Raw genomic sequence first — 23,592 nt, 5'->3', positions numbered from 1 at the left:
CTTGGTCTTGTTGTGCAATTTGTGGATGACAAATGTACAATTCATGATCTCAGTTTTGGTGATGAAATCGTTGCATTCGAAGTTTTTGCCATGGGCTATATAAGCTCACTTTGGATGACAAGTGTGGGCAGAACTTTGCAAATGAAGTTGTGTGATTCAAAGGCTGGTTCAGATGCAAAACTTTGGCATGCACATTGTGGGCAGGCTCGACTTGTTGCAAAGGGTTATGCACAACAAAAATGCATAGATTATGAAGAGACTTTTGCTCCCACTTGTCGTATGACTATGTGCATTTTCTAAGTGCATTGGCAGCTCATTTTGGTTGGGATGTACATCAGTCAGACATTGTTACCGCTTTCTTGAATGGTCACATATTTGAGGAAGTTTATGTAACGAAGCCTCGCGGTTTTGTCAAGAAGGACAAGAGGATAAGGTGTGCAAATGTAACAAAGCTTTGTATGGGTTGAAGCAATCTCCTCGTGCTTGGTATGAGAAGGCTGACACTCATTTGTTTAGACGAGGCTTTCGTAACAGTCCAACAGAAATCACATTGTATGTAAAGCGTGAGGGTGATGTACTTCTCATTGTGGTTCTTTATGTGGATGATTTACTGATCACTGGACCAAATGAGAGACATATTGCTGAATTTAAGGCTGATTTGAATGCTACTCTCAAGATGAAAGATTTGGGGATGTTGCATCATTACTTGGGTATACAATTTAAGCAGTGTGATGGTGGTGTTGCCTTATGTCAGAAAAGTTACATAGAAACATTGCTATGTAAGTTTGGACTTGAGGATTACAAACCTATTGCCACTCCCATGGAAATTGAGTCTTCATGATGCTTCAATCGAGTCTTCATGATGCTGGTGATCCTGCAGATGACACTCTTTACCAAACTATTGTTGGATGCCTCATTTATGTATGCAACACGAGGCCGGACATTCAGTTTGTAGTCTCATAGGTCAGTAGATTTATGCATAGCCCAAGGTCTAAGCATTGGCAGGCTGTCAAGAGGATTTTCTGCTACTTGAGTGGCACGTTACATCTTGGCTTGTTTTATCCCAAGGGGGGATCATTGCCGCCATACCTATATACTTTTTCAGACTTAGATTGGGCTGGTTGTTTTGATACGTGAATGTCCACAAGTGGTTTTTGTTTCATGCTTGGTAGTTCATGTCTATCATGGTTGAGCAAGAAGCAACCTATTGTGGCCACTTCGAGTTGTGAGGCTGAGTACAAGGAAATCTTCATAGCTACGATTGAGTGTGTGTGGCTCAAATGCCGGTTGATTTGGGTGTTGGACAGGACACTGCCAATACTATCTACACTGACAATCAGAGTGCATTGGCAGTTGCGAGGAACCCAGTTTTTGCTCGCACAAAGCACATTGAGGTGCATTACCACTATGTCAGGGAGAGGTTCTCAGCAGGAGAGATCAGCTTGACTTATATGCCAACACAGGACAACCTTGCAGATCTTTTCACAAAGGCATTGTCTCATGAGAAGTTTGAAGCTTTCCGCAAAGCTTTGGGCTTACTCCCCTTTGTGGACTGATCATGTCCTCAGGGCATGGCACTTCCCTTTACTCTATGTGCCAGCTCTCGTTCACCGCATCACTCTAGGGGGGATTTATTACAATATACATGTGGTAGTGATGTGTGTGAACACACTTAGGACTGCCGGGGTAGTTTTTCTCTCACTAGGGGGTTTTTTCCCCCTTGCATTGTATATATGCCCATCACTCTAGTGCTATCTTATCTTCCATTGCACACTAAGTAATACACTCTCTATTGTGTGCCTTGAGCTTACTTCATCTTCTCCGAGCTGTATGTGTTTTCCTGCAACCTTAATTCCAACAACACTTATTTGGTTAAATGAAGCTTTTGTAACAATCCAACAGAAAGCATTTTGTATGTAAAGTGTGAGGGTGATGTATTTCTCATTGTTGTTCTATGTGTGGATGATTTGCCGATCACCGGACCAAATAAGACACATAGCGATATTTAAGGGTGATTTAAATGCTACTTTCAAGATGAAAGATTTGGGGCTGTTGCATCATTACTTGGCCATACAGTTTAAGCAGTGTGATGGTGGTATTGTCTTGTGTCAAGCAAGTTACATAGAGACATTGCTATGTAAGTTTGGACTTGAGGATTGCAAACCTCTTACCACTCCCATGGAAATAGGTTTGAAGTTGAGTCTTCATGATGATCCTGCCAATATCACTCTTTACCAAAGTGCTGTTGGATGCCTCATTTATGTATGCAACACGAGGCCTGATATTCAATTTGCAGTCTCACATGTCAGCAAATTTATGGATAGCTTAGGGTCTTAGCATTGGCAAGTTTTTAAGAGGATTCTTGGCTACTTGAGTGGCACTTTACATCTTGGCTTGTTTTATCCCAAAAAGGATTATTTCCGCCATATTTACATGGTTTTTCGAACTCAAATTCGGCTAGTTTTTTTGACACACGAGTGTTCACAAGTGGTTTTTGTTTCATGCTCGATAGTTCATGCATATCATGGTTGAGCAAGAAGCAACTTACTGTGGCCAATTCTAGTTGTGAGGCTGAGTACATGCCAATCTTCATAGCTACAATTGAGTGTATATGGCTCAGATGCCTTATGGCTGATTTGGGTGTTGGATAGGACACTACCAACATCATCTACACTGATAGTTAAAGCGCATAAGCAGTTGCGAGGAACCTCATTTTTCATGCTCGCACAAAGCACATTGAGTGCATTACCACTATGTGCTAGAGAGAGACCCTCATAAAGAGAGATCAACTTGGCTTATGTGCCAACACATGTTAACCTTGCTGATCTATTGACAAAGGCATTGCCTCGTGATAAGTTCAAAGTTTTTCGCAAAGCTTTGGACTTACTCCCCTTTGTGGATTGATCATGCATTCAGCGCATGACATTTCCCTATATGTGCCAACTCCCATTCATCACATCACTCTCAGGGGGGATTTGTTACCATACATATTTGGTAGTGATGTGTGTGAACACACTTAGGACCGCCGTGGCATTTTTTCCCTCACTAGGAGGTTTTTCCCCCCGTGCATTGTATATACGCCCAACACTCTAGGGCTAACTCATCTTTCCATTGCACACTAAGCAATACATACTCCCTGTTGTGTGCCTTGAGCTTCCTTCATCTCCTCCAAGCTGTGTGTGTTTCCGAGCAACCCTATTTCCAACATTTGTGACCTATGTGATGTGTACACATCGTCTTTTGTCATTACACTCAATGTGGAAGTCACATGCTATTGCTTATGTGTTTTGTTTTTGTAGATTATTCCTCAAACCAAGCATTCCATTATGTAAAAAGTGTGCTGGACAGACAATTGAGCCAATTCCAACGGTGCTTTTGTTTTGAAGATGTCATTAACAATGACAACACCCAAACAACATGGGCAACATATTAGAAAAAGAGCACGGAAAACTTTGCAAAAATCATAGACCTTGAAGTGAAGGGTGGCTTGGTAGCTTCAACATGGCATGCATATGATATCATCATCGACTAGGAAGAGGCCTTCCTCATTCACAAGCTCGTGGATGTGGTGAGGCCCCAAAGAGGATGAGAGAGAGAGAGAGAGAGAGAGAGAGAGAGAGAGAGAGAGAGAGAGAGAGAGAGAGAGAGAGAGAGAGAGAGAGAGAGAGAGAGAGAGAATAGGTGAAGCTACCGAGTGGGATACGGAGTGGAAATGTTGGAGTGAAGAATATCAGAGCATACTAGGTAGTGAGGGGGAGAGGGTGATAAAATAAGAGAAAGGGAGAATGAGAGGGAGGAGAAAGAGAGAGAGCGATGGATAGTTAAAAGGAGAGGGACAGAGGTAGAGTGTGAGGGGTAAGGGAGAGCTAGAAAATGAGGAAGGGAAGTAAGAGTGGAATCGTCCGGGACTTTGCTTGTTCAATTTCAAAAAAACATTCCGATAAAAACTCTCGCCAAAAGAATTCCCCCTTTGAAGAGCATGCCATGTGGTCATCAACGAGAACCATGGTGGATGAGGGCTTGGATGGGTACAAGAAAACAACGAAGACTTAACAAACTTGTCCACGTGGCTTTGAAGCTTGCAATGCTAATATAAACTTACCCCTTTATAAAAGTGGGGATGGTGCAAGTGGACTCGTTAGAAATTAGAGTATGTGTAACAAACATGGGAGGTTTTTGGATTCAAGCCTTTGTAAACATACCCAATCGGCCTACGGAGCACGTGCCATGCTTTATAGATCTAAAGAAGAGACTAGATTGTTTAGACACCAAGGCCATCCTTGTGTGGGATGGGCTGGTGCCCCATTGCAGACCAAACACCATAAGTTGATGTGTACTTTCAAGAGCTTGAAAATTTGGCTAAAAGTTAGAGCGAGCAATTGGTTGAGCACTTATCGCACTGCAAGTTCTTGTCAGGTTTTTGGGAGCGGTTGTGGGACATCACGCAACTGAGGAGAGTTACTATGTTTCAGTGCTGGTAGCGCACAAGGCTACAACAATTGGGAGTTGGTTGGTACACATAGGCTTCTCAGCAACATGTGCCAGGCTCCAGCCCGTGGCCATCCTGTGGAGAGTCAACGACATTGGCGCCCCATGGCACAACAGGTTTGGCTTTGGGTTTTCCGACTGATGCCAGCCCTCTCTACAACCCGACAAATTACTTGGGGTGCTGCAACTTGGTCCACTCTCACACGTCCAATGCTCCACCTTGAGTTGCCTTCCACCAACAAGATGATAGTGATCCAGGAGGGTCGACCTACTCTACAGCTTGCCACCACAGAGCTCATCCCCTAGGAGTGGTGCAATGATAGAGAGTGGTGTTGGGAGCTCATCTGCAGCCTCACACTCTTGTTCATTTGGCAGGCCCGCTGCTTTCTCATCTTTAAGGCTCGGCCTGTTCCATCGGTAGAGACTGTTGTTCAAGCCCTGTCCAACCACAGGGGGTGTTGGTTTCCTAATATTTTTTCGCCCCACAACTTGTGATGCCAATCTGTTCGCATTGCCTAATGTCCATGTTAGATTACACACCTCCTGCCCAACGTTAGGCAGCCGGTGTGTAAACAGCCTTAGATGTCATGCAGTGTCGAGAGGGCCACTCAGGGGCACACAGAAGTGATAGAACTATGAAGTATGATGCTCTGATTAGCTTTCTCAAATAATTATCAGAAATGGAGAGTCAGCTCACTAAGACTCACTTATTAGCCTACTAACCTCATTTCAATTCAAATTTCCCGTGCGATTCTGTGCGCTCGCACGAATATGTGCGTGCGAGCACGTGTGTGCGTGTGTTTTTCGCACAGATCGAAGTAGACTGAAGAAGACGGGAGCTCAGAACTGGCGATGCATGTGCCAAGCTACCTCTCACCTTCCTCTGCAGCGCAGTGTGCCCTCTTCTGCAGATCGGCGAAGGATTGCCATGAAAGTAGCAGAGTGCTGCAAACCCTTTTTTGAGCTAAATCCTGAACGAGGTCTTTAAGTTAATAAAGAATGCATTCTCATGGCTTTGTCGAGCAGTGAGTTGTTTCTGCAGATGAGCTGCCCTGTGTCCTGAAAGCGCTTCTTTATATTCAATCTAGGGTTCAAACTCTCATCTTGGTTTAGTTCTCGAGCCTCCTTAGTATGCAAATGGCTACGGAAGACTTGGATATGGCCAGAAGAAAGCAAACAATGGAGGTTTTGAGTGGTTTCTTGCACAATACAAAGAGGACAGTTGAACAGCTTTGTGAGGGCCACTCTCTGGCCTCAATGCAGGCCTCCAAACAGAGGACAACGGTTGTAACATCTGCATTTGGTACCCATTCCACGTTAGACAAAGGGCTTTCGCATGACGCCATGGCCCATCATGTATTAAGTAAACCTGAGCAAGCTCAACGCTGGTCATTTTCATCCCCATCATGCACTGTAAATGAGCGGTTTCCAGAAAAAAGAGGTGACCACTCTAATGAAGTAACAGCGCTTGGTTTTCGAAGATTTCCTGAATCAGAAATGGAACGTGCTGTTGGGTTTTTCCTGAATGACATGAGGAAGACAGTGGACAGTTGGTGCAGTCGTTACCGCCTCCTTACAGAAGGTAAAGCTCCCATAGAAGGGATGCCTCAACCCATGCATTCGGACATGCAAGTCATGAACCAGCTTGGTTTTGGACCTGATGCAGACCATCATTATTCTGTCATGGCAGATTTGGATGACAGGGATAATGAAGTACTGCTTCCCTATGCTCAGAATAGACAGATAATGGCAAAGCCGCTTGTGAAAAAGGTAACGGCTGGAAGTAGAGGGGTAAAGCGCAAGCCTCCAAGTGCTCGTGCTAATCGAAAAAGACCACGTGCAAGTACAAAAACTGCACAGAGTCTAGACCTGTCACATCAGGACATGGTGGTCGTACAGGAGCCCATTTCATTTGAGGGGAAGCTAGACAACCATGAGCACCTGAAAAACACGGCTCTAAATAATCATGAGACAGGTGGTGGCAACACAGATGTAGGTGCAATTGTGAAGTTCGGCTCTCTTGAGTTAGATGAGAAATCTGCAGTTGACGTGGAGTCTCCAGTTCAAACTGATGAGCTGACAATAAGGCCTCACCATTACAAAGTTGAAGTGGTCGAGTCCCCTGATTGGCTCCCAAAAGGCTGGATAACAGAGTTGAAAACTAGAAGTACCGGTGGTAGTGCGGGTTGTAAAGACAAGGTACTTTGTGAAGAAGATCATAGCATATCTAATTTTCTGCTAGCATTCAATGTTAACATATTAGCAGGCACATGATAAGTTTGACCTGATGCTTTTGACATACCAGTATGCTAGGATACTTTTGGATGGGACGAATTAATAAATTGTATTCATCTATGAGAGCATACTAGAGATAGGATGCATGGGCTTGTGTATAGTTTATATGTGTAGGACATAATCAATCCTTTTGTGCCGTTTCTCTTTAGACACTATTTTGGCTTACCGCACAATACATTTTTGACACTATCATCTACAGGGGATAGACATTGAAATTTAGAGGTTTTTAAATTGTTGTGGCTAGCTTATTAGATGAAGTAAAACTTCAGACTTTTTTGCAATCTGGATTCCAATGGAGTTTACAGAGTTTTCTGTTGATTTGCAAAAAATTAAGTTCTAAACACTAAGAAAGCATTCTAACACGCCTTATGGTATGGTGTCCCATGCTTGATTGTGCTTTTTTCATTGCTAGCTTCTTATGGTGGGATTTGCCGAGACATTTCCTTTGGGTCAATATGAGCATGTGTTGATAACTAGTCCTACATCCACTATTGGGTATGGATGATGTTAGTGGGGAATCAGAATGTTGTATTTAGTGAACAGTGGCAAACACTATGCATGGTCTTAAGCCTTTGGGATGACTACCATAAGTCCATAACTTACACTTTGCTTTTACTTGCACATTTGTACCAATTGATAAATTGTAATGTTTGCTAAAAAATGAATATATTCAAAGTTTAATTATAGTGTAGCCCTAATACTGTTATCACCTCATGGGGTTTTAACAACTCCACCAAAACCTAGGTGTTGCCTTCGCCATGCAGTATCATGCTCGAGCCACTAACCATTGGATTGGCCCAATAATTTCCCAAAGTCACACCTCTCCTTTACTAGCCAATCTTCTTTAGTATAAGGGAGGTGTCAAAGGTGGCAGCGGAAGATGCAATGAAGAAAAGAACCGGTTCATGATCTGGTGGGTACCTCGACTCCGATCTAGAACACCTGCTACGCCAAACACATGAACAAGGCACATCTGTGGAGAAGAGAGATCACTGAGGTAGAGAGACTGGACATTTGAGAGAGAGAGAGAGAGAGAGAGAGAGAGAGAGAGAGAGAGAGAGAGAGAGAGAGAGAGAGAGAGACCACAAACGCTGGTGCAGGGAAGAGGGGGCGATCAGTCCCCCATGACTACCAGAGCATGAAACCAATACAATGATCAGATGATGGAAGTGGGTACCCCCTTGGCCCCATAAATAGGTGCCCAAGGGGAGGTAGGGCAAAGCCTGGAAAAGTCACCCACGACCCAACAAGAAATAAATGAAATATGAAAATATATGAGGGCGCCCAGACAAGGTGGGTATAGACCCAGAAGTGGGCGGCCGGACATTGCAGTGGGTGGCCATCTCGGAGACATACTAGCAGTACATGTATGCCCTAGACCTAAGTGAAGCAGCAGAGTGGTGTAAATCTAACACCCTCCTCACCACCTGATGCTGAACAAACCACGTGAAGCCGAAGATGTGAGGCAAATGATGAAGATGTCTGCTGCGATGTTCACTGAAGGATACTCCATGAGTGTAGCAGTAGTCTCGCGTGTCACAACCGCCAAGAAATCTCCATGTTGTGATGCCGTCACGAGCAGTGTATAAACTGCTGTACTCCGTCGATACAGGGTGAAGATATTGTGTGAAAGGTCTTGAACCGAGTGTGAAAACAACTCCTTGTTGCAAAAGATGTGCCAATAGATCTGCAAGTGTCTTTCCCAATAGGATTTGTGGTATCTATATGTTAGGTGCAACGGAATGAATGTTTGCGATTTGCTCAAGATGAGTGCTCCGAACTGTTCTCAAGGTTCCTTTTGTTCTTATGGAAGGTAGAGCTTTCCGTTCTTAATGAGAGAATGCTATGATCACAAACAAAGTGAATGGACACTGTGTGTGCAAGTGTATGAGACTGAGAGATAGAGAGAGAAGAGAGATACGACACAAGAGACGTAAAACCCTCCTCCGAAGGCCCCACTCTCGTCGGTGAGAGTGGTCTACTATTGATTGCACAAACCGGTACAAACGATACGCATGAGACTGATGCAAGTCTAGGCTATGTCGATGATGACGACAGTGATGACGAGGTCGACCTAAGGGCTGAAATCTGCAATCTTTCTACTGCTGTCAAAAAATGCTATGGGCTGAAATCTGCGACTGAGCCAAAAACGCTGATTTGGGGGCTGTTTTTGTGGGTCTTTGTCGCTGAAAATCTGCAGTTTAATGGCTGAAAACTGAGGTCTTTCTTCTTTGGGCCGCGCCGAAAGCGACAGTCTTCTATGGATCCTTCAATGCTTCAACTTCGTCTAGACTGATGCTTCTTCCTTCTTCAAGAATCTTCGAGGCGGAAAATTCCTGAAACCACTTCCAACACAAAAACATGAACATACCTATTACATGTAAAGTGATTGGAAAAAATCTCGTCTTCCTCAAAGACTGTGCATGCAATGTAGATGAACAAATAGACGGAGTGCCAAACTGTTCACCACACACACGCAAACAATGAGATCGAATCTTTCTCTTATGATCTAGAGTAATCAACTATGGCAATTCACGATGGGAATGCCCATGCTCGGTGCTCATACTTTCATGTGCTCGTTCTACGATTGTGTCATGCCAAGGAAGAGACATGGAACGTGACTTCCGTACATACATACTTTTCAGCTTTTCATGAGAAATCCGCATACATTCGTGCTCATCCATGAGAGAAACGTGCTCAACATACAATATGTCATGCCTAGGAAAAGGGATCACATAAAGATACCGACTAAAATACAGGAAACGATCACGAATGAAACACTCGTACAATGCGTGCGTATCAATCATGCGAACACATAATACTTCCTGTGAGGGTTCTTTGGACCTAGGCTCGAGAGCCAAGATCGGTTCTGCCTGAATGATCGAATCGTCCTGTGGGGGGTTCTTTGGACCTCGACTCGAAAGCCAAGATCGGTTCTTCGTGATTGATCGAATTTACAACGAGGTTAGCTTCGCTAGAAAAAGCATCCACCAACACATCATCCTTGTGAACAATCACATCATCTTCATGCAACTCATCATGCTTGTGAGAAATCACATCTTGATCATGCAAATCATCATGCTTATCATTAACATCCAAATCATCATGCTTATCATTGTCAATCAAATCATCATGCTTGTCATTCAATTCATCATGCTTGTCAGTCAAATCATCATGCTTCTCAGAATCATGCAAATCCTGTGTGTCATGCTTTGGAGAAGAAGAGAGTGAGAGAGTCTCCTTTCTCCAAATCTCTTGCATCTGTGCCTGAACTTGAGAATAGAGTCGCCAGAACTCTTTGTTTTGTCGGTCGCTCTGTTCTTGTATTGCTTTGGCTTCCTTCCTTGCTGCTTCTCTTTCTGCTCTTCTTTCTGCGTGTCTGCGTTCCATTTCTGCCATTCTTTCTGCATATCTTGCTTCGCGTTCTAACTTCCTTTCCATAAACATTTGGTCCAAAGCCTCCATAGGAGTTAGTGCAATCCTTGACGTAGATGGGGAAGGGGGAGGGTCGGAAAAACCTCTTGGTGGGGAAAATTCTTCTTCGCCTCTCTCATGCTCATCACCTCCAAGCGAAGTATCCATTCCGCTTCGAGTGATGACCATCCTGAAGTTGTGGGTTCTTGTGGTCTTGGGTTCTTAAGTTCATGAGGAACTTGGGTTCTTGAGGTTTTCTTTCGCTTGCAAACCGTGTTTGAGGAGGATCTTCTCTTCACCCGAGTTCTACTCCTTTCTGCGGGCGCACCCCTTGGCGGCCTTGCGCTCACACCAAGGTTGCTTTTTCCCACCTCACGTCGATTGGCAGGCCGCTAAGTGCACGGTCCGCTCTCAATGAGTGAAAAGAGACACAAGGGGAGGCTGGACAAGCCCTTCTTTCTTGGAATTCGTGTCACTCTTCAAAAAACACGATTAGGAATTGACACGCCCAAGCGAACTTGGGTTCGTGCGACCGCAACAAGCAAAAAAAAAATTCTTGTGATTCTTGTGGTTCTTTCCTTGAGTGATACAGAACACTGCCAAAGCTCTGATACCAATGTTAGGTGCCGCGGAATGAATGTTTGCACTTTGCTCAAGACGAGTGCTCCGAACTGTGCTCAAGGTTCCTTTTGTTCTTATGGAAGGTAGAGCCTTCCGTTCTTAATGAGAGAATGCTATGATCACGAACAAAGTGAATGGACACTGTGTGTGCAAGTGTATGAGACTGAGAGATAGAGAGAGAAGAGAGATACGACACCAGAGACGTTGTAAAACCATCCTCCGAAGGCCCCACTCTCGTCGGCGAGAGTGGGCTACTATTGATTGCACAAACTGGTACAAATGGTATGCATGAGACTGATGCAAGTCTAAGCTATGTCGACGATGACGACGGTGATGACGAAGTCGACCTAAGGGCTGAAATCTGCAATCTTTCTACTGCTGTCCAAAAACGCTATGGGCTGAAATCTGTGAATGAGCCAAAAACGCTGAGTTGGGGGCCGTTTCTGTGGGTCTTTGTCGCTGAAAATCTTCAATTTAATGGCTGGAAAATGAGGTCTTTCTGGGGCTGAATCTGCTACTTCTTCATGGGCTGAATCTGCTACCTTTAGGGGCTGAATCTTGCTGACTCTTCATGGCTGAAAATGCTAGTCTGCTGTGGTTGAAAAACGCTGCAATCTGCTAACACTGGGTCATGCAAAAACGCTAGCTGCTGGCTTCTCTGCAAAAACGCTAGAGGATGGGGTTCCTTGGCAGGGTGCCCTGATGCAAAAACGCAAGGCTGTGGTAGGGTTGCGGCGAGGATCTGCTGATGGAGAAAATGCTAGTGATGGGTCTTGCTTGGCGGGAATCCACCAAGATCTTGTTGAGAAGATGCTTGCTAAGCTTGGCTTGAAACCGGCCTGTTAACTTCAAAAAGGGCGGTAGACTTTAGACTTAAACCTTATTTGCTTTCACCCATTTAATTTGTCGCCCACTTTACTTGTACTTTCAAGACACAACAAAGGGGAAAGGGATACAGGCTGCTAGAATGTACCTGTATGAGAAGACCGACACCAGATTGGCCCCTAGCTTAGGTGCCCCTTTCGATATTTCTTTATTGTTTAAAAGAGGGAATAAACGCTGTGGTTCCCTACAAGCTGCCCCGCACAAGCTTGGCTGAATTTCATCTGTTCCGGCCCGATTTCGGCAGCATAACTATACTAGGACACTTCACAGTCAGTATTCCCACGCATTGATTGACTTTCCCGACGCATACGGGCACTTTGCAAGACGTGGCGAGAATCTGCAGCACGCTGAATTCTCTGTTTTCAGCCCTGAAAATGCGCCAGACCACCTGTACAGCGGTCCCCTCGCATCCCCAAACCTCTTGGGGGTATTAGGGACCGTTTAGGGCCAAAACCCTAAACCTGCAAAAATACACAGCAGGCTGTAATTTACTGTTTCGGGCTCCGTTTCGCGTGCCGGTCGCATCCGCAGCAAGTCCTCGAGCTCCCGCACCTGTAGGGCTACTTGCCCTTTGAATCGAACGAGATTTCTGGTGTGAAACCTCTCCGAATTCACTTGTACCTGCGGGGGATTAGCCGCTAGCTAATCCAGTACCTGTGCAAGAGGCTCTTGCCTCGGCAATCGCGCATGAACCCACACAACTGTACATTGGTCAATTGAAACGCCCACTAGTGGGGCATAACATACTGCCATAGGGGAGAGAGAGGGCAGTGCGTAGCGTGCAGGGCATCACTCCTGGCACCGCACTGTACATAGGAGGGAAAGGAAGCACTCCATAGCTCTTAACCTGTGACAAAATCTGCAAATGAGCCTCTTTTTCCTTCAAATTCAGCGCCACCTTCTCTTGCATGAGGAAAGTGCACAGAAATGTGCCACTTGGCACATTTACAACTCATTTCCCGTTTCGGGGTTGCCGCGTAAAAATCTCCCAACCGGTTGCCCAGTTGACTTCACGGCAGAGTAAGAAAATGTTCCCCTTGTCATTCCGGAGGTAATGACGCAAACACATTTTCAGGTCCTAAAATAGCAGTTCCCTAAATTTTAGGAGATGCTGCCATTGTAACTTTCTAGGTCATCTGACCCCCTTTGTACACTGCAGCCACACCCAGAATTGAAATGTAGCCTCTGTAGCAAAGGATTCCACTTTGGCTAGTCAATGACCCCACTTTGGCTAACCATAGTCCTTGTCCAACCTTAGTGCTCTCTTGCCCTCAGGCCTGGACTCCCTCTGGACAGTTCCACACTAGCTATGCAATGCAGGGCAGTTAGATTTCCCGAGGGGTGTTTCCAAAAAGTGAAAGTAAATAAATAATACGAAAGAAATCAACAAAAAGGATAGATAGTAGTCACACGCTGGTGACATACCCCCCTCTTGAAATCTCAAACGTCCTCGTTTGCATCTATGTCGTACATGCTCACAGTCAACATTGATGTATTCAACACCTGTCGACACATGTACGACACATACATGCTCATTGTCAACCTTGGTGTATTCAACACCTCGTCGACACATGTATTGCCTGCGTTTGAACCCTGTCCCAATGACATAGTGGTAGCTTCGCACTCTGCCATTGCTTTGAGTCACTAACTTTCCAATGACAAAATGGTAGCTACACATTTTGCCACTGTCTTATAGTACACGTTGGGCCCTGTAACACTTTCGAGCATATCCAAACCGACAGTTTAAGAATGCAGTTACACATGTACTCTTTAATAGAAGCAATTACCGTATCCTTGACAAACTTACAAGAAATACTCACTTCTATAGCACTAACCAAACTTTTGGAAATTCCATAAGAGCAATTGCCAAACTGACAATCTGTACAGCTCTAACATTCATGTAACAGGTATTTCATTTGAGCTCACTTCAAATACCATGTACATCATTGTTTCAGAAGCCATTGTCACACTGACAATCCATGTAGCTTTGAAACTCAAGGGGTCAAGGTAGGTTGCAAATCGAAGGCTTCAAGGTAAAGTGATAACACAGTTGGTGACTCTGCAAGTTCACCTTCTTCCATCCACTTAGCATCCATTGGTGGATAGTTTCTGAACTTTACCAAGTAACGCCTAGTAACCTTGCCTTTCACTTTTCTTTCTTTATGTGCTAGAATCTGTTCCGGGACCAAGATCTCGTCAAGTTCCTCGACTTCCGGCTGATCTTCAGCTGGCATATCCTCTGGCACATCACCCACATAGGGTTTGAGAAGACTCACATGAAACGCATTGTGAATCTTCCAACTGTCAGGCAATTTCAGCCTATATGCAACATCACTGATTATGTCGCACACTTGAAAAGGCCCATAGTACCGCATGCTGAGCTTTGGAAACAGTCTTTCCTTGCCCTTCATCTTCTTTAACCTTGCCTTTTCAAAGCGTAGAAGCACTCAATCACCAAGTGAAAATACCACTTCACGACGGTGACGATCAGCTGCTTTCTTTTGCTTTGCCCGAGTCTTTTCCAAGGCGACTTAGACCTTCTTGTACATTTCATCCATGTCCTGAACTTACTTATCTGCTTCAAATATCTTGTTCTTTGTATGCAGTATGGGAGGAACTTTCTTGCCACCTTCAACTATCTCGAAAGGTGCCTTGCCAGTTGATGAATGTATTGTATTATTGTATGCATACTCCAGCAATGGCAAATATTGCTCCCACTTTCCTTCATGCTCTGACACATAACACTTCAGCAGATCTAGGACAGTAGAAGTTGCCTCTTCTGACTGCCCATCTGTTTGAGGATGAAATGACGAAGAGAATTTGAGCGTTGTGCCCATATTCTCAAACAAGCCTCTCCAGAACAAACTTGTCATGCGTGGACTACGGTCGCTAACAATCGACTGTGGCATGCCATGATACTTGAAAATATTGCTCATAAACAAGCGTGCCATATGATCTGGCTTTATCTTCTTCTTGACAGGAATAAAATGAGCCTGCTTGATGAATCTGCAAATGATGGTCCAAATACCATCATTTCCTGTCTTCGTTCTCGGAAGATCAAAGATAAAATCCATAGCAATACTTTCCCATGGTTTATCTGGAATAGGTAGTGGTTGCAATAACCCTGGTGCCTTTTGCTTGTCAAACTTGACCTTCTGGCAAATTAGGCATTCTCGCACAAAGGCATCCACATCTCTTCTCAATGTAGGCCAATAGAAGAATGTCTCAACCGCTTTAATTGTAGCATCGATACCACGATGCCCTGCATACGGTGGGACATGACTCTCTTCCATAACTTTGCGTCGCAATGGCTTTGTGACACACAATCTGCCATGCATCATCATGAACCCATCTCTGAGAAGATAGTGTTCATGACATTGTCCATCCATTAGCTGCTCGAAGACCCTTGCAAAATCTTCATCATTTGCATACTGTTCCCTCATATCATCAAGTTCATGATTATAAGGAATTGACACAGCTGAAATTTGTGGCTTCCTTGACAAGGCATCAACCACAACGTTCTTCTTGCCTTCCACATGCACAATCTGAAAGTGGAACATGGACAAGATATTTGCCCATCGCATATGCTTCTCAGATAACTTTGCCTGTGTCAAGAAGTATCACAAGGTCTGATGGTCCGTTTGGACAACAAAGTCTGCACCTAGGAGGTAGTGTTTTCAACTTAAGAGTGCATGAATCACGTCCTGTAGTTCTTTTTCATAGGCTTGTATAGTCTTTTCTGGCCCTTGCAAGATTCTACTCTCATAGGCTACTACCCTGCCATCTTGCATTAGCACTGCACTAATGCTACTACCGTAGGCGTCACACTGGACCACAAATTACTTCCTAAGATTTGGCAACACAATGACTGGATTTGAAGTCATCTTTTCCTTTAAGAGATTAAAAGCTGAAATCTCTTTTTGTGTCCATCTAAAGGTGACTGCCTTCTTTTGAAGAGCATGTAAAGGTGAACCAATGTCAGCGAAATTTCGGATAAACCTTCTGTAATAGGAGCATAGTCCCAAGAAACTTCGGACATTGTGCACCGTCTTCAAATCTGGCCATGACTTGATCGCTTCAACTTTAGCAGGATCCATTCTGACACCATCCTTTGAGACAATGTGTCCGAGAAAATGAATCTCTTCCAGAAAAAATTCACTTTTCTTTGCATTGATGAGCAACCTATGACTGCGTAGCTCTTTGAACACAATGGACAAGTGATGCCTATGCTCCTCTTCATTCTTTGAGTAGACTATCATGTCATCAAAGAATGTACCAACAAACTGCTGGTGTGGACGGAAAATTCCGTCCATCATCCTATTGAACGTAGTAGGAGCATTTGTGAGACCAAAGGGCATCACTAAAAATTCGTAAAGGCCAAACGTTGTTCTAAAAGTAGTCTTGTGCACATCCTCTGATCTAATGCGGATCTGATGGTACCCACTCTTTAGATCTATCCTGCTAAACATAGCCGCTCCTTCTAATTTGTCCAAAATATCATCAATTCTAGGTATAGGGAACCTATTCTTGATGGTATTCTTGTTCAGTGCACGGTAGTTGATGCACATATGCCATGAGCCATCCTTTTTCTGCACCAACAACACTGGAGAACAGAATGGAGATGAACTCGGCTGAATCAGCCCCTTTTCTAACAGCTCCTGTACTTGGCCCATTATCTCTTTCTGCTGAGCCGCACTAACCCTGTACCGAGGCTTATTTGGTGGGCTACTGCTTGGCACCAAATCCATCGCATGGTCCTCGGGTCTCTGTGGCGATAATTGAGACGGTAATGAATCGGAAAAACAGTCACTATACTGTTGTAAAAACATTGACCTTTCTTTATCTAGCACATGTAAATTTGATTCATCACAATCTGACACTTCAGGTGCAAAAACCAAGTACGCAGAAAGATGCTTTTTCATTACAGAAGTAATAGTAGAAGCTGATACAGTGGGAATAGACTCCCCTTTAAGCTTTACATCCAGAATGTGAGTCTTTCCCCTGCTCTGTACAGTGATCTTTTTGTTGTAGGCATCCATGATTCCCTGTACACGAAATAACCAAGGAATACCTAACAAGACATCACATCCGTCCAGTGGCATGATGAAAAATTCTTCAGCGTCTACATAGGACTGGATATGTAGGCGCAACTTTCCAATGATGGGTGTCACAGCCTCTGTATGGCCAGGACATGCCAAACCTGCCTCTGTTGTATACCCCATCTCTTCAGGTCTGATTCCCAACTTTGAAGCCTATTCTGGGGAAATGAAGTTGGCTTTGGCACCTGGATCAAAGAAGATAAGCACTGTTTGATCCCTGACCTTTCCCCATGCTCTGCAAAGCTCACTTGCATCTGAATTTGGCTTGTCACCCACCCTATCTGGCACTAGACCAGCCATGGGCTTCTTTCCTTTCTTGTCCTCCTTGTCTTCAGAATCAGCTGGCCTTTTCTTTGTAGGACAATTGTAAGCAATGTGGCCAGGTTGCTCACAGATGAAGCATTTGTTCTCTGACCTCAGGACCTTCTTTTGCTCTTCCGACTTGCGAGGAAAACGTCTTTTCCATTTCTTCGCTAGTCCCTTTTCTGATTTAGCCGTAGCTTTGTCTTTCCCTGCGTTGGTTGGCTTCTGAGTCACTTTAGGAACCTCCTTGGGAGCTACTTCTTCGCTGAATTTTTCTTGGCTGATCCTTCCTTGACGCCATTATTAAATTCACAATCTTCTCCCTTGAGCAAACCATTGCCAGTGTTTGCTACCTCGATGAGCTGCGTCAAAGTAGTGACTTTGGTCTTCGTGCAGTACTTTCTCAATCCTTTGGGTAGGCCACAACAGTATTTTTCAATCTGTTCTGTTAATGGCACAAACCTATAGGAAGTTACTGGAGGTAGAGCTTTCCAAAACTTCCGATTGTAGTCATCCAGATTCTTGCAAGTGGCAGCATTAAGCTGGTGCCATTCTTTCATGACATCTGCTTCAAAGTCATCAGATAACCATGCTGCTGCAAAAATCTGCTTGAAGTAAATCCATGTGGACGGAGCTTGCCCTTGAAGCAATAAAGTTGTCCACCATTGTCCCGCATTCCCTGTCAAGAAAGTGGCTGCCTTGCGGACCTTTGAAGCCTCTGTAAAATTCCCCCCTACATAGGCCTTGTCAAACTGTTGGAGGAATGAGAGAGCCTTCTTCCTGTCATCAAATCCTGTAAAGGTCGTGAATGTCACACCTTTGCCACCTTCTTTGTACGGAGTTGGCCTCTCCAGCGGCGTTACATTGTCATATGGAAGTGACTGAAACATGGGAACACTGTTAGGGTTCATTTGTGTTCCTTGACCGCAATTAAGTTGACTTGGAAACGCCATATTTGGCTGCTGATTTGTAATTCCAGCCATACCAAAATTTGCCTGTGGCATCCTAAATTGGCCCTGAGTGCTTTGAAACCCTGGTAGCATGCCTGTGACACCATACATGGGGTTAGGCATCATCGTTTGAGCACCCCCGAACACTGTTCCTAGCGTGTAAAACCGATTTCCAGGTGCATGACTAGCCATGCTCTGCAATACCGATCCACCTCCAAAATAACCAGGGTGTACTGAAGGTGGTGGGAAGACTTGTTGCATAGCCTGTAGGTTGCTTCCCTGCCCATTAGAACCAGCTATAGGCTGCTAAAAAGTGGCTAGCTTAACTGGTACAACTTGAAAGACTGGCATCTCAGCCACTTGTTCTTGCATCTTAGGCATAGGTATTGGAGACTACATGTTCTCCGTTAAGTGTATAGGTGTTTCCATTGACTCTGTAGTATGAATCACCCGCGTTCGAGCCTTAACAGGCTTTTGAATATGATCCAGTGACCCAACTTGTTGAGACGGAAGAGTAGGTTGTCGAAAGGCTAAAAACCTCGGGTTTTGCATTACTTGTGTGAACATAGCCACAGCAGTAGCCAACTGGGTCCTGAATATATCATCATCCGTTTGTGGTGGTCTTGAAGACTCACCCACTTCATGTGTCTGTTGACCCTGTGAAGAGGAAACCTCTTCAGTCACATCATCTGGTCTGTCAACCATTATTGCAATTCCTTGTGTCTGGTCTAATGATCCCCTGTGTCTTCAAACCCAACCTGACCAAGGCTCACTTCTTTGGGAAAAAGTGATTTAATCCCGTCGATGGAACCATGAAACCGGCCTGTTAACTTCAAAAAGGGCGGTAGACTTTAGACTTAAACCGTATTTGCTTTCACCCATTTAATTTGTCGCCCACTTTACCTGTACTTTCAAGACACAACAAAGGGGAAAGGGATACAGGCTGCTAGAATGCACCTGTATGAGAAGACCGACACCAGATTGGCCCCTAACTTAGGCGCCCCTTTCGGTATTTCTTTATTGTTTAAAATAAAGAGGGAATAAACGCTGTGGTTCCCTACAAGCTGCCCCGCACAAGCTTGGCTGAATTTCATCTGTTCCGGCCCGATTTCGGCAGCATAACTATACTAGGACACTTCACAGTCAGTATTCCCACGCATTGACTGACTTTCCCGACGCATACGGGCACTTTGCAAGACGTGGCGAGAATCTGCAGCACGCTGAATTCTCTGTTTTCAGCCCTGAAAATGCGCCAGACCACCTGTACAGCGGTCCCCTCGCATCCCCAAACCTCTTGGGGGTATTAGGGACCGTTTAGGGCCAAAACCCTAAACCTGCAAAAATACACAGCAGGCTGTAATTTACTGTTTCGGGCTCCGTTTCGCGTGCCGGTCGCATCCGTAGCAAGTCCTCGAGCTCCCGCACCCGTAGGGCTACTTGCCCTTTGAATCGAACGAGATTTCTGGTGTGAAACCTCTCCGAATTCACTTGTACCTGCGGGGGATTAGCCGCTAGCTAATCCAGTACCTGTGCAAGAGGCTCTTGCCTCGGCAATCGCGCATGAACCCACACAACTGTACATTGGTCAATTGAAAAGCCCACTAGTGGGGCATAACATACTGCCATAGGGGAGAGAGAGGGCAGTGCGTAGCGTGCAGGGCATCACTCCTGGCACCGCACTGTACATAGGAGGGAAAGGAAGCACTCCATAGCTCTTAACCTGTGACAAAATCTGCAAATGAGCCTCTTTTTCCTTCAAATTCAGCGCCACCTTCTCTTGCATGAGGAAAGTGCACAGAAATGTGCCACTTGGCACATTTACAACTCATTTCCCGTTTCGGGGTTGCCGCGTAAAAATCTCCCAACCGGTTGCCCAGTTGACTTCACGGCAGAGTAAGAAAATGTTCCCCTTGTCATTCCGGAGGTAATGACGCAAACACATTTTCAGGTCCTAAAATAGCAGTTCCCTAAATTTTAGGAGATGCTGCCATTGTAACTTTCTAGGTCATCTGACCCCCTTTGTACACTGCAGCCACACCCAGAATTGAAATGTAGCCTCTGTAGCAAAGGATTCCACTTTGGCTAGTCAATGACCCCACTTTGGCTAACCATAGTCCTTGTCCAACCTTAGTGCTCTCTTGCCCTCAGGCCTGGACTCCCTCTGGACAGTTCCACACTAGCTATGCAATGCAGGGCAGTTAGATTTCCCGAGGGGTGTTTCCAAAAAGTGAAAGTAAATAAATAATACGAAAGAAATCAACAAAAAGGATAGATAGTAGTCACACGCTGGTGACATGGCTCCTGTTGCCTCTTTTGCCAGTTATTGCTAACTTTGGTTTGCTTATATATTTTCTTACCCAAATTGCCCTACCTACTTTTGTTGGAAAGTCACTTAAATTAATAAGTGAAAAATGTCAAAAATAGGTAAAATAGGCTAAATGCAGTGGAAAATTCCCCTGATGGAATCTGATGGATTTTGATGGGAATACTGATGATCATGCTGTGTGCAACCAGAGGATACGCATCTACACTAAGTGATTGGGCATGCACGGTCTACGAATAGACTCACAAAAGTGCCTGATCACTGCTAAATCTAGATTGACTGGACTAACGGAAACCTTGTTATGGTGTAGCTTGTCGACGGACACATAGGGTTGGATGTGTCACGTGACACTAAAGTCAAACTGTCTGGAGAAAATGGGGAAGCCCAGGAAACGTCATGAGCATGATTGGAAGCCTCTCAATGCATGAAACCCAAGGTGGCCAGGTGGCTAAGCTTTGTAAAACTCCAGGAAGGCCAGATGTAGCAATTTGCGCCGTAAACGTCCTTTGAATCAAGGAAAGCCAGACTAAACGGTTTGCATTGTAGAAGCTACCCTAAGCTACAGCAATCACCGAGAGACTGCACGGACCACCACCAAATGGTGTCCTGTCAGTAGGTAGGGTAATCCAAGATGAGGGGAAAGCCAGACTCAACAGTTTGCGCTGTGCAGGGCCTCTGAGAAGAGGTGTGGTCAGACCAAGCCGTCTGCATCGTAATTATCCTGTATGAAGAAGGAAAGCCAAACTAAATAGTCTGCGTTGTGAATAATCATTGAGAAGAGAAAAGACCATACCAATCTGTTTGTGCCGTCTTGCTTGTATCTCCTGCCTCTAATCCTTCGGTGTCAGCCAAAATGGAATCCGCGCCAACGGCACCACCAAACTGCATCTCGGTGTGGCTCTCAATTTGAATGAGCTGGGAGTGGCCTACTGCCCAAGTCAGGGGAAAAGGCTTAGGAGGGTGAGTGTAAGCAACTCTGAAGGTAGCAATCCAAATGATCAGGAGTGTAGAAGAGCAACTGCACTACCATCCTAGCCAAGCTCCAGGTGACTCCGGATGTAGTTGCGAGGTGCTTGATCTCCCGCATCGCGCGGGTAAATTCTTCCCACTCTAGTCTGTAGATCCAAGCAATGGGCTTGTCCAAGAAGAGATCCAAGATCCTCTCCCTAAGTCCATGTAGATCATAGTCACACAAAACGGCGTTTCGGGGAGGGGAAACGGGAACGGAGTTTCTCCACCGTTTCGGAATGGCCGAAATGGCGTTTTGGGCTGTCATTTTTTAAAAAGGTTCTTGAGCATGATTTCTTTTAAAGATTCTTGAGCATGATTTTTGACATTATGGACTACTATTTTTATGGACCCTATCTTATGTTTGTAGCGATTTTAGTGATATGTATTAGACATAATAGGACTTTCACCTTTGATTGTGTTTTATGACATTGATGTTTTGGATCATGGATACTGAGTCATGGCTCTTGACATTTTGACATGTCACATGTTACAATCTTACATGTATCATGTTTGATTGTATCTTGGTTTGACTCGTGAGTCGTCACACCATGAAGTACTAGGTTCTGGTTTGAAAACAGTCTATGAAGTGGTAAGTTGTAAAAATTTACCGTTTATGTGTTTGAGCATTAAGTTTGAAACCTTTGAATTAGGTCTTCTCATTTTTCAATTCTGAATACACCTATGGCCACTATCGGATGGTGTTTTGGCAGGAGGTAACTTCATCCTCTAAGAAAGACACAAGCCATGTGGTTGCTGTCCACCCAAAAATGCAACTGCAAGGTGATGAAAACGCTACTGTCCAGCGATTTTCAGCGTGCTCGTACGCTCCCGGCAGGTCCAGAGCAGTCCAGGGTTGGGGAGGGCGGGGAATCAATGTAGCAACCCCAAGTGCGCTGAAAACCGAGAAAAAACAGCAGGTATATGTATGACTGAAATCTGTAGCAGATGACGAGGATTCTTGCGGGCAATGCACTAGATGCAAGGTTTGGTGGGAAGGCAAGCTTTGTAGGGTCCAGAAGCTGAGCGCTACCCCTCCATGCTGAAAACGCTGATCTCCCAAAAACACAGATGGGATGCAAAAACGCAATTGGAAAAGGGGCATTTTCGGCGAGGAAAAGGGTCCCATATCCTAGTGCGAGAAGGGAAAACGACAGATCTGATGGTTTCCTGCAAAAACACAGATGGCAAAGCATTCCTTCGCGATGGAAGCTGTCCAAAAGATGGCACCACCCCCTCTTGCAGACAAATTTGTAGAAATGTTGCTGTTGAAGAAAACGCTTGCTGGTCTTATCTCCTTGGGAGAGGACCTGATGCTGATGTAGCACCAGATCAATGGAAAGCGTGAAGCTCTAACACCAAGTGAGAGTGCGCGCGTGCGGAAGCATGAGAGAGAGAGAGAGAGAGAGAGAGAGAGAGAGAGAGAGAGAGAGAGAGAGAGAGAGAGAGAGAGAGAGAGAGAGAGAGAACGCTAGATGTGAGATGAGAGGGCTAATCAATCCCTCATGACCACCAACCATCAACCACAAGACCTGCAAATACAACGTATGTCAGAGTGTGTTAGTGTAACAATGTCAGACTTTGTAAATAATTAATTTATTTATGAGAAAATAATTATCTAATTAGTTGTGTGCACATCAGAATAGAACTAGGAGTTCTAGGGTCTCAGATGCGCCCAAATTTGGGCCAGAGCACCTCAGGGAGACCCTAACTGAAAATACCCTGAAGCCCTAGTGATTGGGAAATCGGGTCTTCAATAAAAGGGTAGATAGTAGCCTCAGATTTCAGACTCAGATAATTATGCTTGTCAGTGCAAGCACATGAATGATTTGGGGTCCTTAGAATAGTAACCCTAAGGCCTGAATTATTTTTACGGCCTTAGGATAAGTCTCTTAAAAATATTTTAAATGGTTCGTGCTGGACCAAATGGCTGGACAAGTGCGAATAGGTAATGCCAGAGCAATGTCGGTACGGCATTGTGCTAGGGAGCAGCTAACATTTCACAAGGAGCGTCTGTGTATGCAGTTGTGAGTTAATTTGCACATTTCATCAATAGCTTAGGGACTTTTAAAATGTGAAAGTTGAATGGTTTTTAAGTTTTTAAGTAAGTTTGCCACTTGGCACACTTACCAATGGAAAGTGACTCTCTCACTCTCACTCTCACCCTCCCTCATTCTCTAGCGCCCACTCTTCCTACTGGCTATTT

The 23,592-nt window shown here is 44.8% G+C and overlaps 1 protein-coding gene across 1 annotated transcript in view; it reads left to right on the top strand.

The window, feature by feature from the left end:
- Nucleotides 1–5,185: 5,185 nt before the first annotated feature.
- LOC147419664 (uncharacterized) overlaps nt 5,186–23,592 on the top strand; it is a 44,670-nt gene continuing 26,263 nt past the window's right edge. Inside the window, exon 1 of the mRNA XM_086506159.1 lies at nt 5,186–6,687. Within this exon, the coding sequence (XP_086362285.1) occupies nt 5,620–6,687 (1,068 nt within the window). The 5' untranslated portion in view covers nt 5,186–5,619. The remainder of the gene's footprint in view (nt 6,688–23,592) is intronic.

The sequence above is a fragment of the Adiantum capillus-veneris genome, chromosome 29, assembly GCF_014529385.1.
Source record: "Adiantum capillus-veneris isolate H3 chromosome 29, ASM1452938v2, whole genome shotgun sequence".
Taxonomy (NCBI): Eukaryota; Viridiplantae; Streptophyta; class Polypodiopsida; order Polypodiales; family Pteridaceae; genus Adiantum; species Adiantum capillus-veneris.
The sequence above is the reverse complement of the archived record's forward strand: the minus strand, read 5'-3'. Positions and strand labels throughout refer to the sequence as shown.